Source organism: Mytilus galloprovincialis, chromosome 1 (genome assembly GCF_965363235.1).
Source record: "Mytilus galloprovincialis chromosome 1, xbMytGall1.hap1.1, whole genome shotgun sequence".
Lineage (NCBI taxonomy): Eukaryota > Metazoa > Mollusca > Bivalvia > Mytilida > Mytilidae > Mytilus > Mytilus galloprovincialis.
Genome location: NC_134838.1, coordinates 49,785,266 through 49,804,100, shown reverse-complemented (window position 1 = coordinate 49,804,100; position 18,835 = coordinate 49,785,266). Strand labels below are relative to the sequence as shown.

The window sequence follows — 18,835 nt, the reverse complement described above, 5'->3', positions numbered from 1 at the left end:
TATGCTTGATATCCCTCATAAAGTTCAATCAGCATTTTCAGGGAACTTTTAACGGCATTTGGAGTGACATGGCCACCGAAAAAACCATTATAAAAGACTCTAAAGGGCATGGGGGGATTGTTGGATTAACCCGCAAAAAATCTGCTTTGATTAGATGGACATTAACGAGACATGTTCTCGGTCATTTCGGTTCAGAAATGCGTGATAGAGCTGGTTTGTCCATAGAGAGTGATTTATCTCACGAGGAAATGAAACCAGCAGCAATGACACGAAATAACCAACAGGTTAGTATTTTGATAGATCATATCATCAACAAAATGACAGATCCTTTTGATGTTACCTTACATCAAGTTCCTCTCATAAACATTTCAACTGGGATGCACGCATCTAAAGAAGTTCAAGATTCTTTATTGAATTCTATTAATAAGGGCACACAAAGGGTTAAATCCTTTGTTGATGGTTCTTTGTCGAATGGGCAGTCTCGAAGTTTCTATAACCCGATATCAAGATCTAAACTAAAGTCTTTCGAGGATATGACGAAAAAAACTAAACTAAAGTGTCGTTCTGGTGACACAGTTAATGTGCATATCAACCCAGAGTTAGTTTTTAGGCGTGCCTTGGCTTTGGCAAATTGTCGAGAGGATGTAACAGTTGAAAAAGTTCTGTCCTATTCAATTGGCCCAATCCCAACATCCATGTTCCATGACGATGGTACAATGCGCAAGACTTGCAAGGCAGATTTAGCTCACATACTGGAACAGGATGTAGTAGTCTGTCAAATCCTTCCAATATTTGATATATCCCGAACCACCCATATAAGAGATGGCATGGCATTATTGCAATCTATCAATGCAAAAAGGTTTAAAACATTTGGTGAATTGGCTTTAGATTTTGTCCGCAATCAGGTTGCTTGCTTTCAATATGCTTCAGTGCTTGCTGACATTTTTGATAGATATGACATTCAAAATTCCATTAAAAGCTCTGAACGGGAACGTCGATCAAAGTCATTTTTCAATCCAAAAGTGTTTCAAGTAATCGAAGGAAGAATCATTCCAGACTGGAAAAAATTTCTTAGTTCAGGTGAAAACAAGCAGTCACTTATAAAGTTTCTTGGTGAATTCACTTTGCAATATATGAAAGAAAATAGTTGTCTAATGGATGGACAAAAACTGTACCTTGCTGGATCATTTCCCAATCCAGAAATAATGAAAATAATAAGTCCCAAAGGTATATCAGATTGCAGTGAATTGTCAAGTACACAAGAAGAGGCAGATACACGTATTATTCTGCATGCATTGAATGCTGACAAGCTGTACAGGGAAAACGATGTAAACGGTCGCATTATTGTAAAGTCTCCGGATACGGACGTGCTAGTACTTTTGATACATTATTTCCCACAGATGACTCATATATCTGAATTGTGGTTCCAAAAAGGAATGATCACTAGCATTAAGGATTGTCGGCGTTACATTCCTGTTCATGAGATGTGTGGGTCGTTAAATTCAGTTTTGTGTAAAATCCTACCAGCTGCACACGCTATTACAGGATGTGATACTACATCGTCTTTATTTGGCATAGGCAAGAAATCCATGCTCAAGGCACTAAAAGAAACGCCTGTTCATTTCAATGACTTGTCCAAGATATCTTTATTAGATATAGAAGATTCGGTAGCCGTCAGTCGAAAACTCGTAACTAGGCTTTATGATCCTAAAGGAAAGTCCAAACGCTGCCATAATAATCTGAACAGTTTCCGGGTGAAACTAGCCACATGTAAAGATTCTAGTTTGGTTCGACTCCCTCCTTGTGAAGCATCTTTCAAACAGCACGTCCTTAGGTCTTCTTTCCAAACCAAAATCTGGATGACTGCACATATCGCCAAGTCTGCTATTGGATCGCCTCTACAGTTTGGTTGGAAAGAAGGAAAGTGTGGTCTTGAACCCGTCTTGTTTGAAGGTCAAATGTCATCTGACTTCCTTCAAGATTTGGTGTGCACATGCAAAGGAAAATCAGTTTGCAGTAAAAGTTGTGTGTGTTTTGAACAGAATTTGTCCTGTACTGAACTGTGTCAATGTCGAGCATCAGACCTTTGTAAAAACATCATACACACCTGGCATATATAGATGATGATGATGATGTTGATGCTTGATTACCTGACCTATCTACGTCTAAATAATGCTAATTCATATATAAACTTGTTTTGCTTTTAGTTTTTGTCCACTTTTTCTGTTGATTTAATATACGTCTAGTTTACTTTGACACTGAAGCTATTTCCGTTATTATGATAGGACGATCGGGCATTCTTATGTTAAAAAACGTCAAAAAAACGTTGGTATGATGCTAACATATTTTATAAACCTTATATGAATACATTTTGATTGTACAACAAAAATATTAATGACAGCTTTTGTCTGCAAAAAAAATGTAAAAAATTTACTGAAATAACCATCATGACCATTGAAACTGAAATCAATGAAATTAACTTTTATCCCCCTTTACCTGACTTTAAACTTTTGTATAGTAGCAAGTCGTCTTAAGACTTCATTTTTATGGGGAAAAAATATTACCAAAGTTCAAGGTCATCCTTGTATGGAAACTAAATGAAGTCATAAATAAACAAAATGTATCATATAACGAAAAACGTCAATTTTAACGTTAAAAATAACGTATTTAGAAAAAGAAATGGTATGCCCAACAGGCTCCATATATGTTAAATGAAATATTGTCCCCTGATTGTTTAATATGTTTTATGTTCCTAAGTTTAGTCCAAAATAGACAGTAAAGACAAAATTTTGTAATATTCAATTGTTGACCTTTGACCTCAATTATGCAAAATTCTGACCACTTCTTATGCTTACGGCATCATTAATATTAAAGTCAACAATTTTATCTTTTCAATGATATATAATTTAGCCGTGTGTTCGGTGGGTGCATTAAAAAAATATATTTTTGATTCTACCGCTGGTCTATTAGGTATAGCTCAACATTCTAATAAAATTGAGAATAAAAACGGGGAATATGTCAAAGAGGCAACAACCCTACCAAAGAGCAGACAACATATCACCCGAAGGCCACCATTGGGTCTTCAACGCAGCGACAAAATCCCGCACCCGGAGGTGGTATCAGCTGGCCCCTAAATAAAATTGTGTGCTAGTTTAGTGAAAATGGGCGTCACACTAAACTCCAGAAAGTATAAATGAGATTAAATTAAATAAATATACAAGACTAACAAAGGCCAGAGATTCCTGACTTGGGACAAGCGCAAAAATGTGGCGGGGTTAAACATGTTTTGTGAGATCCCAACTCTCCCCCTATACCTTTAGCCAATGTAGAATAAAGAAACACATATTAAGCATACACACAGTAAATCTCATTTTAAAAGAAGTCCGAGTCCGATGTAAGTTTAGACATGTTTTTCACATCAGGTTTTCGTTATTCATAGCGCTTCTTAATAGACAGCACTTGCATTTTATCCCGATGTTTTAATTTATGCCATGTCGGCTAACTTGGCTGACAGGCAGGGTTATCCAACAAGTTCTTAAATTAGATACACCAATGGTAATTGTTGCAAAGATTAACCAAAACTATCAGGCGACTCCCTAAAAGACATGATTAAATAACATTTGGCCCAGTAGTTTCAGAGACTGAGAAATTTTGTAAAAGTTAACAAAGACGAAATCGGACGACGAACGCCAAGAGACGAGAAAAGCTCACTTAGCAGGGCCAGGTCAGATAAAAAGGAACTCTCACAAAGTATACCACTAAAGACTAAAGCAGGTCTTAGTACCAGCAGAAAACGACAATGACAGAGCAAAAAACATTGAATGAACATTTCACTATAATTGTATCAACTAAGAAGACATCAACTAAATATGTACCACTATATAAACCGTTACATCCAAAAATCGAAGACATAATAACTTAAGTATGGACGAGAACAAAATTAGAATATGGATTCAATACATAAAAAGTATGAGGGCCAGAAGAAATAGGCCATAGAATGTAAAGAAAAATAGACCTAAAAAATATAAAATGAATTAGCAGCTATCATATTATTATTCACCAATTTTGCAACAATCATCAATACCAGCTTGATTCCGCAAATTAAGTATCTCAAACATGCATTCTTTGCAAGATGCTGCAGCATATAGTATAGACCTACATAATGTGTTACTGTCTAGATTATTATAATATCATCAATGCTTTACATCTTAGATGCATGATTCTTTTATTAGTTGTTAGTGGCTTTGAAATAGCTGTCAGTTAACTGCGAGTACTCTCAGATCTGTACCTAGTGTCTTTTTGTTATTCGGATGTACAAGTACCCGGCCACGTCCACTTGTATTTGTGTCCATCTGAGAAGTTACGCCTTTTCAACGGATTTTTATAGTAAGTTCGTTCTTATGTTGTTATGTTATACCACTGTCCCAGGTTAGGGAGGGTACGGATCCTGCTAACATGTTTAACCCCGCTACATTATTTATGTATGTGCCTGTCCAAAGTCAGGAGCCTGTAATTCAGTGGTTATCGTTTGTTTATATGTTACATATTTGTTTTTCGTTCATTTTTTTGTACATAAATAAGGCCGTTAGTTGTCTCGTTTGACTGAGTGTTTTACATTGTCATTTCGGGGCCTTTTACAGCTGACTATGCAAAATTAAGAGGAATTGAATTTTCAGAGAAGACTTAAGCGGCATAATATTTGAAGCAGCGTAGACAATTTGATTTTGAAAACCTTAGGACATGACTTCGGCTAACTGTGCAAATCGTATATTTACATGTAGGCTACTAATTGTTCGCCACTTTTTGCACATCAATTCGTATTTATTGATTTTAATTCTAGGAGATATAATGCGTTTCCTATGTAAATACCAAACAGCATATTTCAGTATTGAAAGGATTTACCCTACAACTCCTTGAGTATTGTAAAAGGGCGAGAAGGCTTTGTATAGTTAGAGATTTTGTCAATTTTTTCCCCATAAAATTAAAGTATATACAAGTTTCTATTCTAATTCCCTGGTTTCCATATAGGATTTTGTCCATACACCATTGTCGACGTCTTATTAGGTTTCGTTTACGTTTTCTTTCCATTATATAAGAAAAGATACAACGAAATTCACCAATGCAGAACAACGCAACAAGATACACCACAACACTTATCTTGATTCAAGGCAATTAAGAAAGAAAAAAGAAAAAATGATGCAGAGGATTTTGCCTAAAAGTTTATTACTTGACAACTTATTAATCGAGACCAATGTCAATCCTTTTTAGGCCTATATAGATTTTTTTGTGTTGTTGGGTTGCTATCTTATTGACATTGATCAAACTTTCTTTTGAAGAAAAGTTGAACAGACTATCCTGAATCGCACGAACGACGTACACATGACTTTAATATCAAATATTTCAAAAACATAGTCTCATCATCTCCTAGTAATTATTTCAATACTTTATGCTTTAAAATCTTTTATTTTAAATTCATTCCTCTGGATTTTTTTCTTGTGAACATGTGTAATACTATATAAAACACGCCTATGTAGATAAAATAACCAAAAGTAAAAGATGTTAATTCTTTCTATTTCCGTTTCCGTTCCGTTTTCCGTTTCCGCCGTTTAGCAACACCCTTACATGTAGACTTCTTGGCAAACGAGGCCCCGTATGAAAATAGAAAGGTTGCTCCTTCCTTTTTTTTTTATCTAAACTGGGACAAAATATGTCATGTTATTTTGTGTACACAATGTAAATATGAAGTCAGAATAGATTATAACAATTTTTTGTAGGTTCTGCCAAAAAAGAAACCATGTATTTAAGAATAATCAAATAAATGAAATCTGATTTGAATACGTTTTAGACACAATACAATTCATTACGATTTTTGGCATATTTATTCCTATAAGGGGACTATTTGGGTATCGAATTTGAATTTTGGGTCGGGGGGGGGGGGGGGGGTAAAGATTGGAAAAAGAATCGTTGTTTCTGTATATTTAACATTTTAAATTTATATACTAACTTCTTCCTTGGTTGATCTTTCTCTAAGCATATCATTAAGGGTCCGTGTAACACTTATCAATTCAAAGTTTTTAAAAGTTTTTAAATTTTAGATTTTTGGAATTTTTATCAATTTGAAAGTTTTAAAATATCAAAATTTCAAATTGTGTAAAAGTTTTGAAATTTTGAAATTTTAAACAAATTATTAAAATATTGAAATTCTAAATATCGTTTTTAAATTTGATAGTTTAGGAATTTGATCAAACTTTTAAAATACTAAACCTTACGTGCAATTTTCATTATTTCACTTTTTGAAAGTTTGATTTTTTAAATTTTTGATTAAAATATCAAAAATAGAAAAGGGGCAAAAAGAGGGATACCTGTAAAAAGCGAAACGAAATAAAAGCGGAACGAAACGAAAAAATATGAATTGAAAACATACTGATACTTAAAAGTTAATGTATGAAATAAAACCACAGACAGACAGTTGTAAGCGGTGAAAAATTGGATGACAAAATAAATATTTCTCAAAAGAAGAGAATTCATTTCAAAACCATACGTACGGCTCTGATATTTGGCCATTTCACTTGCTGGTTTTTCTAGCACCCATATTTTAGGAGAAACAGGAGTAACAGTAAAAACTGAACAACTCGCAGTAGGTCAAATAGTATGGTTAGGTTGAGCATGTATATTATTTTCTACTGAACTCTAAGCAATAAAAAGGCTCAATACACGGTGTATTATCACTTTTGATTTCAAATTTTTCTGTTTTGCTCTGCGACTTCTTACTTTCTGCAATCATGTTGGCTAAAGAATATACTATCATTTCATGTACATTATGAACGATCATCTTTAACGTTTTAATCTGTTTTCTGTAAGTTGTTAGCCCTAAATATTCAGCTTTGAGCGTTCCCTAAGAAGGTCGATCAAGAAAAGCGCTTCGGTCGTAACTTTTAACGTTATGTTTCATTTTTATCGGTTGTATGACGATCATAATTATATTGACTTGAATCAATGATTTTAGTCAATATTTTTTTGGTACGGTAGGAATACTGAATGCATGGTGTCCCAATTAAGGTTGTGCTAGTCTACAATGTGGGAGGTTTTTAATAAATAGAACGGCTACTACATTTCGAACAGGTATGTTATGATTTATACTCTATTAATACGATCACAGGTAGTACCTTGTAAATAAAAAAAATGTACTTGATAAGATACATAACAACGAGTTCGTTGAATAACAATATCGACATTTTTACTATTGACAATGTTGTTTACTATTTGTATTTTAAATCCTAGTTCATAAAATTGCAGTTAAATCTTAAAATAAACAATTTCGAATTTAAGAATTTGTAAATTCCCCACTGTGACTTTCTAAAGGATATTATGTTTCCTTCAAAGTTGAAATCCAAAACCAACCATCCCTGTACAGAAGTAAACACTGCATTAGAGTAAACAATGATGTCCCACCTTTAAATAAATGCGTATTAAAGACTGTTAAAACAGGAAGACTTCCTTTTCCTTTTTTCCTACATTTACGCATAAAGTGTATAAGCAAATTCTCCCAATAACGTGCACTACTGCAAATATATTTAAAACAGATCTTTAGAAAGGTAAAGCGGTGATAAAAGACCAGAAGAGTCAAGGTGTGTATATCTTAATTGTAGGTTATTATTTATATATAAATATATATATATATATGTGTGTGTGTATGTATATGTCTTGGATATACATTTTCTTGTTAAGATTATCTCTTAAAGAAGGAAAGCCTTATTTGGGACTCTTAAGTTAGGACAGTTTTTATTTTGTTTCAAACGGTGCTTGGAAATTTTATTTACAAACGAAAAATTTCAATTGTCTCTTCTCCCGCTGGCATATGCTCATATGCAAGTGTCCGTTGGACTATGTTTGATGTATAAAATTAATACGCAACTTTATCCAGTGGGAACTCCGATCTTAAATCAAATTTCTGGTAAAGGAATACCCTACACCATGCAGTTCTCGTATTAAACACCCCAATGTAGCAAATGTTTCAATTTCGACGGACAAAATGACGGAGAAGTCCGGGTATAAAAAAAGTCAACCCTTTGGGTTTATATATCTATACCATTGAAAATATTTTCTTAGTTACAAATGTGAGTTTAGAAATTGAATGTATATTCTTTCGATGAGTTCAATCTATAAATTTGAATATTGTACAAGTATATTTTGTAGATTAAACCCCATTTTTTACCCTGAATGTTTATACATGTAGATATTCATACATAGGCCGTACGGTGACATATATCTATTTATATATATAAACGAGTCTAAATTGAAAACTACGTTCAAACCTAGTATGATTGCGTTGGATAAAAACCGCAATTTTTATACTTGTGCATGTAAAACAAATTTCGTTGTAGAAGGGTCTAAAAACAGCACAAACAACATTTTCCAAAAGACCAAAAAAGTGAAAAAGTATATTTAAACAAAACGCATTTGACTAACTGGTCGAACAACTGATGTTCTTTAACCCTGCTGACTGCCATTGGCGATTGCCAAATAAAATTGATCACAAGTTGTAACAAAATGGATCTTAATATAAATTTAATACTAAACAGATTTTTTTTTAACTTGTGACCACGATGTTATGCCACAAACATACGGTGTCAATATTTTTTAGTACACCAGATCCGGATTTCGACAATAAATGTCTCTTCAGTGATGTTAGGGATCGAAACGGTATTTGGAAGGTCATATAAAAAGTACCCTCATTTTTAGAAAAAGTACCCTCATTTTTAGATAGACTCTTGAATTTTAAGAGTCAATATAGGATGAACGGATCATATATAAACCGGAGGGAAAATATGATACAAGCCCAAACGAAAAAATATAAACGAGTCCAAATTGAAAACTACATGTACGTTCAAACCTATGATTGCGTTGGATGAAAACCGCAATTTTTATACGTGTGCATGTAAAACAAATTTCGTTGTAGAAAGGTCTAAAAACAGCACAAACAACATTTTCCAAAAGACCAAAAAAGTGAAAAAGTATATTTAAACAAAACGCATTTGACTTACAGGTCGAACAACTGATGTTCTTTAACCCTGATGACTGCCATTGGCGATTGCCAAATAAAATTGATCACAAGATGTAACAAAATGGATCTTAATATAAATTTAATACTAAACATAATTTTTTTAACTTGTGGCTACGATGTTATGCCACAAACATACGGTGTCAATACTTTTTAGTACACCAGATCCGGATTTCGACAATAAATGTCTCTTCAGTGATGTTAGGGATCGAATCGGTAATTGGAAGGCCATATAAAAAGTAACCTCATTTAAAAAAAAAACCCTCATTTTTAGATAAACTCTTGAATTTTAAGAGTCAATATAGGATGAACAGATCATATAAACCGGAGGGAAAATATGATACAAGCCCAAACGAAAAAATATATACGAGTCTAAATTGAAAACTACGTTCAAACCTATATATATATAGTTGTTAATTTCTGTGTCATTTGTTTTCTTATGGAGCGTTGTCTCATTGGTAATCATACCACATCTTCTTTTTATATCCATAAGATAGATAAGATAAGATAAGATATTTTTATTTCCAATTATGGGCCCCAAAGGGCATAAACATTACAACATCAATAATTTTTTCATAATACAATACAAACAATGAGATAAAAAAAAAAAAAAGAAAGTTAAACGAGAACTATTTAAGTTCTTAAAGAATACGTAGATAAAGAATCTATAGTATGTTGGTTTTTTTTAATACTAATGCATTTTATTACAAGTGTGGTTGATATAGATAACAAACAAGCAGCCCAAAAAGAAAAAAAAAGAAAAATAGATATCCACATATGTATAGTACACAAAAAGTTGGATCAATTAAATATATAATAATTAGCCAAAAAGAAAGTAGAAATTAAACATGTCCATGACTCATCCTGTGTCAGCAGCAAATAGGAAAGCATTATGGTTTCCTAAAGGCAGCTGACACCAGGGGACGATACCTTATGGGCCATAGGCATGTAAAATGTGTGTAAATGTCTCTTTCCTACCTGTATCAAAAGCAAACAAGGAAGCATCATACATTAGGTAACTTGAATGCAGTTGATACCAGGGGACGATGCCTCAAGGATATAAGAGAACATTTGAATAAATAATATATCTTAACAATTATTATTTTTTTTTTTAATCGGCTAGTATGTTTGTGATATTCAGATGAATATAATTTTCTATGTCCAATCAAATGTATATACACACATAGATTTCCTTTAACTAATCTTCACTAAGGAAGATGTTTGTATATAAAATTACATATTATTTTAAGTAACTCAACATTTTCTACACTAAATAACCAGATAATTTTGCTTTGACTGTTCATATGATTAAAATAAGAATTATATTGTGCAATACTAGCTAACATACAATTTCTATCATCCTCAAATTTGTTACAATCAAATAGAAAATGAGCCTCATCTTCGACAGTATTGGAAGAACATTTATTACATATTCTGTTAATTCGGGGAATACCCTGATATCTACCTAATTCTATTTGTAATCTATGAGAAGATACACGTAATTTAGTAAAACTTCTTCTAAGTTCAAAATTCTTGATCAATGTTAGATATTTTTCAAAACCAAAATTTGTTTTATATAAAAGGTAGGTTTTCAGTTTACTGTCTGAAAATTTATCTATTTGTTTTTTCCAACAGCTAATAAACAATATTGATAGCTTGGTTTGTATATATTTCTTAAATTTGTATAAGGATTCACAAAATGGAGCATTTATGGCATTTGTATAGTCAATACCAAGTATTTTAAAAACAACATTTATTGAACCATACCATGATGTTATATTCATGTGATGTAGTGTCTTTGATTGTGTATATGCCTCTTTTAATAGAGGAAAATTATTACCTAAATTCTCTAATCTATACCAGTACAATAACATTCCTTTTATAATATTAAAATATATTGGAAATCTTCCAAGTTCAGATAACACTGCAGCATTTGTTGTTTTCTTGTGTACCCCAAGTATAAATTTACAAAATTTTATATGAAGTTTCTCACAGGGTAAACCTGAATATAATTTTTCAAAAGATATATCTTCCTTCTTACATTTAGAGGAAAGAGAATTAAACATCCCCCATATTTCGCTACCATATAATAAAATAGGTTTTACAGTGTGGTCAAAAACATGAATACTTGTTTTTACATCAGGATTAAGTGATAAAAGATCTTTCCTTAATTTGAAATGAGCTTTCAGGGATTTTTTGTATAGTTCATTTTGAGCATAACTGAATGAACCAGATGAGCTTAAATATAAACCTAGGTATTTGTATTTTGAAACACATTCCAGATTTATATTCTGAAATGTGAATATCTGTTTTACATGTCTGCCTGCCTTGTTGAAAATCAGCACCTTTGTCTTATTAGTATTCACATTGAGACACCAATCTTTGCAAAATTTATCAAGCATTCCCAGCTTTTCTCGTAGTCCTTCAGCTGATGTAGATAATAAAACAATATCATCAGCATACATTAAACAATGTAGATCTTTGTCATTGACATTAACTGGGTCTCTAGTATCTGACAAATATCTGGGCAAATCATTTATGAATATCTTGAATAAATTCGGACTGAGGTTGTCACCTTGTTTGACTCCAATATCTAATGGGAAAAAATCACTTACTTGATTTTGAATTTTGACACATGATTTGCTAATTTCATACATACTTTTAATAATGTTATAAAAATAAGACCCAGCCCCAATATCTAGTAGTTTAATCTTGATCCCTGTATGTATAACAGTATCAAAAGCCTTCTGAAAATCAACAAAACAGGCAAACAGTCTACCTTCTTTTGAATTACAGTATTTGTTAATAAGACAGTTTAAAATAAACATATGATCTGCAGTTCTGGCTTTCCTTGTGAATCCAATTTGACTATCATGTATAATATTATGTTCCTGAAGAAATTTGTCCAGTCTTAGACTTAATATTCTATTAAAAAGCTTTCCAATTGCACTTGTTATTGTTATTCCTCTATAATTGTTAGGGTCACTTGTATCGTTGCTTTTAAAAATTGGTGTAATATAACCTTCAGCCCAAGATGTTGGGTATATACCTGAAGACAGACAAGTATTAAACATCTGTTGAAAACTTTTTAAAAGGAAAGTCTGTCCATTCTTTATCATATTATTACTAATGTTATCCAAGCCTGATGATTTATTGCACTTTAAGTGTGAAATGGCTTTGGATATTTCAGACTCAGTGATAAAGGAGTCCAACTCGTTGAAACATTTTGAGTTTTCTAACTGTTTCAGTTTTTCACATAGCTCTGTATATCTACTTTGAAATTCACCTTTCAGTTGTGACAACTTTTGGAAATGTGATATCAAAGTTGATGGTTGTACTCCACATTTTTTTTTAGTTTCATTTTTTTCCTGTAGTTCATTAATTAAGTTCCAATACAGTTTTGGATTCTCTTCGTGCAAGGAGTCCAGCTGACTAATCAATGATTGTTTGTATTGTTTGTATTTATATTTGAAATTCCTTAGTTTATAAAAGTGATTTTTGATAATTGGATCATATGGAAATCTTGAATAAATTTTTCCATAATTAAGCAAGTTAGTTCGAGCTTGTTGTAAACTTGCGTCAAACCACTTTTTGTTTTTTTGTTTGTTTGTGTGTTTTTTTAAAGGTCGTTTAAGTGATAGATTTGCTGCTGATAAAAAGATGTTTGAAAGTTTTGATGATGCGTCATCTACTGATGTCTGAGTAAATTGAATTGTGCTGTTGTTGAATTCTAGTATGTAGTTTTGTAGTGTATCTGAAGAAAGTGTTTCTTGAAATTTTATTGCTGAACAGTCAGTCCAGATATAATTAGGTGTCATATTTTTCAACTGGATTGGAATATCATTTTCTCCAGGAACACAATATTTTGCAGATAATTCCCACTCAAGTTTACAATGACAATCAGATAATGTGGGAATAAATCTGGATACTTTAAAATACAGTACATTTTCAAGAATTTCTTCCGACACAGCAACATAATCAACCACACTTGTACCATTGGGGGTATAGCAAGTAAAATTACCAAATGTATCACCAAGAACTCTGCCATTTAAAATTCTTATTTGTTTACTAATGCAAAAATCCAAAACTTCTTTGCCTCTTTGATCAATTTTTTGGTCTCGACTTTTTCTTGTCATAATGTTTTTGTCAATAGGGTATGTATCAAAAATTGGAGTAAATTTTGAATCATCGTTTACTATAAAGTCATTTTCAGAGCCTATTCTGGCATTAAAATCTCCACATAACAAAATTTCACCCATTTTTTTATACTGAAAGATATCTTTTTCTATGCATTCAAAAACATCAGAAGAGAGTTCTTGGGTATATTTAGACGTAACAGGGGGGTTGTACAGTACACAAATAAATAGGTCACTTTTAAATCCAAAAAAGGATTTTTCTAATTTAATCCATTGATAATCTGGATTACTGTTAATCAATATTTTGACATGAGGTTTAACGTGACTTTTCTGTAGAATTGCTATACCCCCCAAAATGACGGTTATTATTTGATAATTTTCTACATATTGGATGATAATGAAATTTGCCAATATTGTGTATTTGGGAATTATATCCCACATGAGTTTCGACTAAAAAAACAATGTCGTAATTCTCTATATGTTTCAGAAAAAGGGGATCCTCTGCTTTATTCATGCCCTTTGAAAATAAGCCACCTATATTCCAATAACCAAATTTTACAGATGATTGGTTTGATTTTGGCATTTTGGTTGATACAATTAAATCTGGTATAAATAATAGAATAGATTTTCTATCTATAAAAAAAAAATAATAAAAATTTGTCTCTAAATAAAAGGAAGAGACAACAAGGAAAATATTCAGAAATGTAAATATTTGAAATAAGTAGATTTATTTAGAGGATAGTTTTTACAATGGTTTTCTAAATACAAATAGTCTATGATATAATGACAGATAATTTCTTTTCTATGTATCCTCTTTTAACTGAATAACTATTAAACTGATTTGGGTTGAATAACCTGAAATCCTGGGTTAATTCAAGATCAAAAGTATGATTCAAATGTGAAAACTAAAAATAAAAATGAATAAAATAAAATAAAAAAGGCGAACTTTTATACCTAGCAGAGGTTACATATATATGACCATGTAATAGTGTGACTTCTTCACATAATGGCTGTTTCATTTGAAAAATCTATTCAAATGAGAATATGAATTTATCAGCCCAAAAAAAAAGAAGAAATATATAAAGTTGTACATGTATATATAAATTATATGTAAATGACTTTAAACATGTTAAAGGAAGTCAACATAATGATATGGTAATATGTATAATATTAAAAAGCAAGTTATTCATGATGACCTCTGCCACGTCCACGTCCTCTTGTGTTGCGCGATTTGGATCTACCTCTTGAATTTGGCATGGGAATGTTTAAGGCAGTGTGTATTCCACGCTTTAAGTTTGCCGATAGCTGAGACACGCCAGAGTCAGAGAGATGAAATTTATCTTGACTTAGTAGCTCTGCAATTGGGTTTCCATTTCGCAACATATTGCCATGATCAACAAGTAGAACATCTTTATTGTCATCATATATTTGTTTCAACAAGGCAATTATGATTTGTCCATTTGTGTTAAAAATTACACTGTCGAGCCGAGGAGTAGTAAGAGAGATGATGCAACCACTATTTTGCCATTTTTGAAGTGCAAGCTTGACAATATCTTGTATTTCTTCTACACATTGCTGTGGTGATTTTATTTTCAAATCATTCGTCAGGGAATGAAACACTACTAGATTTGGAATTATATCCGATATCTCCAAAATAGCTTGTTTAGTTTCTTCTAAATTGAAAGCAGTAACCTTATTGGTTGTAAATGATGGCGATAGCTTCTCTGCATTGATACGTTTGGTATTGGATGTACCAATTAAAATAATTGTTGGTTTGTTATCAATGTCAAGTTTAGATTTGTCAATATATTTCGTGTCTGCATTAACAAGATGAAAATCTTCAAATCGAGAAATCATTTGGGAGCGGAGAGAGATATTTTCTTCTTGTAATTTCTCCAAGTGTTGAGTATGTCGTTTTAGAGTATCAGTTAGTTTGTCAATTTCTTCATTTTTGGTTTGTAGGCTTACCGATAGAAAGTCGATCTCAGAGTTTGAAGTAGTTAATACCTTTTTCATTTCTGCTCTAGTCTCCTCCAGTATTTGATTGTGACATTTCATTTGATCTGCATGTTGAGCTTTAATTAACATAATATTGCTTTGCTCGTGTTTTAATTTAACTTCCAAAGTCTGTTTTTCTGTTTGTACGGTTTTATATTTTAATTGTAATGTTGATATCTCATTGTCGTCTTTTCTACCTTTTCCCAAGACTAGAACATCATCATTGCATTGTTTAACAGCAGTTAATACTTTGCTGAAGTTTTCATTGTGACTGTGTTCTATTTTAGCCAGCGTGTCAACTAAATTTAATTCAAGCCTTTGAAAATCATCTTTTTGAGGTTGATCTTCTTGTACTAGTACTGATTTTAACCCAGTCTGGGGAGTCAGGTAATACACAAGTGACCTTGTCAACAGGGCATAATTCATTATTGTTATTGTCATCATGACATTCGTGTGAAATACATGTATTAGTAGGACTGGTTTGTGATATGTTTGTAAGAACTTTATCAAGAATATCTTTCAGAATTGGAAAATAAATATCCACAAACTCATAATAATGACTGCCTTGTACTCTTATTGTTCCTGTTGTGACAAAAAATGTAATATTAAATTGAAGTTCCCCCTTTTTTAATACTTCAATCATCACAGAATTTCCACTGTTGTTTCGGTTTTCCCATATTTTGGGTTCGTCATACCATTCAATATCATAATCAGGTTCCTTTCCAAGATTGTCATAATAATAAATATCTAGTGTTTTTATCCATGGTTGGATTCTGTCAAGGTTTGTGTTGAATGTGATGATTTTAGCATGTTCATCATACAAGTTTGGGTCAATTTGCTCGAAAAGGCTTAATTTTGCTTTACCAGTCCTCTTGTTTTGCTTTGATGGGAGAGATGAAAGAGGATAGTCATTAATGGTTTTGTCCATCGATAGGTCAATTTTCAATTTGCCTAAATCTACCATGATGACCGGCTTGTAGTCAACACGTGTTTATATAGTTATATGTGCACACACGTAAATCAGCGTAAATAAATGTTTGTAAATATAATTGATCGATCGGAAGTTATCTTAGTGTTTCTTCCTCTCTGATATAAATATTTGGTGTATTTTAAATGATGGAAACTGTTAAAAAACCCAGGATTCTCAGAATATTTTACCAGTGAATTTTTCCACCAACCGCCATTAATCAGGGGCGATAAATTCCAATATCCATATATATATATATATATATATATATATATATATATATATATATATAAGTACGTCTGAGTCAGTGACAACTCTACAATAGATGTATCCATCGGATCGCCATCAATGATGGTGATACATGGCTGTGTACATAATGTATATACAACTCGTCTAAACATCAACCCAACAATGTTAGATCTGTAAATTTGCTTTCGCAAATTTTTGGTTCTTCCCTCGACGGGATTCGAACCCATGCTACTGTGATATCGTGACACCAAATCGCCTGCACTGCAGCCGTCCCGCTAGACCACACGACCACCTGGGCTCTATATATATATACTAGGTAATTTCAAATAAGTATAACTTAATGAAAAAGAGAAATTATTTTAAAGTTGTTTTATTTAAAGATCAACGAAGATGTGGTTTGAAAGAATTCATTCTCAATCACTGTATTTTCATATATGAAAACCAAAAAATTGTCCACTTAATAACAAATACACATTGTTGAAAAAAATGCTGATTGCTATACACCCAGTGACAATATTCAGGGCTTCGTTTAATTTTTATACCGCGAAGGTACGGGGATGGTGAGGGTGGATCTCAAATAAAAGTACAAAGAATAAGCTTATAATATATAAGCCACATTATGATTTTGACCAAGATTTCATGGTCCACCGAACATGGCAAAGTGAATGAACGAAGATGACATGATTTCAGGACCTATTGAAAAAAATGTGTTTAACTTTTTTTTTTTTTTGGTTTGGTTTTCCATAAAGGGCAGTATTATGCAGCGATAGTTAATGAAAGTACACATGCGTACACAACTTGTAGGTCAACAATTTATACGCAACATGTAATAATCATGATAATGGCAAAATGTATCTTTTTCAGGATGGCTTCAAATATTATAAAAGAAGATGTACAGCTGCCAAAAGACTATCAAAATTGTCTGGCATTTGTTTTGTACAACGTTTTCACGAAAGAGGTGATATATATTTTGCCTTTTTAATTTGTTTTTTCATTCATATATGATGAGCAAATTCATCTTTGTTATATTTTTTTCGAAACATTGTTTTTTAGCATACATTAATGATTCAATTTGTTTTATTTTCCTTTACCAGAAAAACGCCGCCAAAATCCCGGCCACCCAATTTGGATTTAATGTATATTTTAAATACTATCAATGCAAAGCGATAAAATACATATTTTAAAAAGAAAAAGTTATTTATATTATGTGCACGACTGATTGTTATCTTCTTCAAGTCCAGTGGAAAATATTTCTGGTATATTCAGGGCGAAACCAACTATGTGGGTTTTTCGATTAATGTGGACCTGGTTGAAGGATAAAAAAAAATCAGACTACCACTGCAAATGTTCTTACACGTGCAGAGAGCGCGATGTTCTTACTGCACGAGGCATCGGAATTTCAGCTCAATTCCAACTAGGTGTGGCTTCGTGTTTATATATCCCGCAGTAAAAATTCAAACGATGCCCTTCTTTAGTACTGATTTTATTGCCAGTTCGAAGAAGTCCAGTTTACCATATTCTTTACCATAAAATATTGGCAATATCACATAAGAAGAAATTATTTCCCAAAATGAATCTTTTGGGGAATATTAGTTTTAAAGAATTTAAGTTGTCATATAGACAATATGTTTGTTAAAATAGTCCATTCAATTTGTATCTCAGTATGATATTACGAGTTGCAGCTCATTGTGAAACAGAATTAGTTTTTATGAAAAAAAAAATTGGAAAAAAAAATTGAGAATGGAAATGGGGAATTATTTTGACAAATATCACAGACCCCCCTCATCACATTATTCAATTGTGAATCTGCAGATTAAGAGGCATTTCACAGAAAAATAATAAATTAACTAAATAAACATATCTGTTTTCAGGAATGCGAAGAATACATAAACATTGCCGAGAAAAAAGGTTTTGAAGCTGCACTTCTTAATGCCGGAGGAGATAGGTAAAAATACACGAATAATTATAGCTTTGATTGACATGTGATTTTTTGCGCAGATCGGGCATTGATAGATGAAACTCACTTTTTAAACCGTAAGCTTTGAATTAGTAAAATATTCATCAAATGTTGCCCAAAAAAGAAAATTAGTCTGGTAGAAGAAGATGAACGAGTTAACATGACGTCTATCATGATGTCATTCTATATATAGCTGATATAAAAAGATGTGGTATGATTGCTAAATAAGACAAATCCACCAAAGTTCAAATGAAGTGGATGTAATCAATTACATGCAACCGTACGACCTTCAACAATGAGTAAAGTCCATACAGTATAGTCGGCTATAAAGAGCCCCAACATGAAAAAATTGAAACAATTCAATTGAGAAAACAAACGCCCTAATTTTTAACAAAACAATTTACGAAAAACAAATATAACAGACATGAAACAACGACAATAAACAACTGAACTACAGGCTCCTGACT

General features: G+C 32.3%; 1 protein-coding gene across 2 annotated transcripts in view; it reads left to right on the top strand.

Annotated features, from left to right (window-relative positions):
* Positions 1-7,083: 7,083 nt before the first annotated feature.
* Positions 7,084-18,835, top strand: part of LOC143077318 (uncharacterized) — a 61,940-nt gene continuing 50,188 nt past the window's right edge. Inside the window, exons 1-3 of one of the 2 annotated variants that reach the window (XM_076252966.1) lie at positions 7,084-7,122; positions 17,276-17,369; positions 18,283-18,356. In XM_076252966.1, coding sequence (XP_076109081.1) covers positions 17,277-17,369; positions 18,283-18,356 — 167 coding nt within the window. In that variant the 5' untranslated portion in view covers positions 7,084-7,122; position 17,276. Of the gene's footprint in view, positions 7,123-7,475; positions 7,629-17,275; positions 17,370-18,282; positions 18,357-18,835 lie in introns of those variants that run through there. The other variant, XM_076252965.1, reaches the window with a different exon arrangement.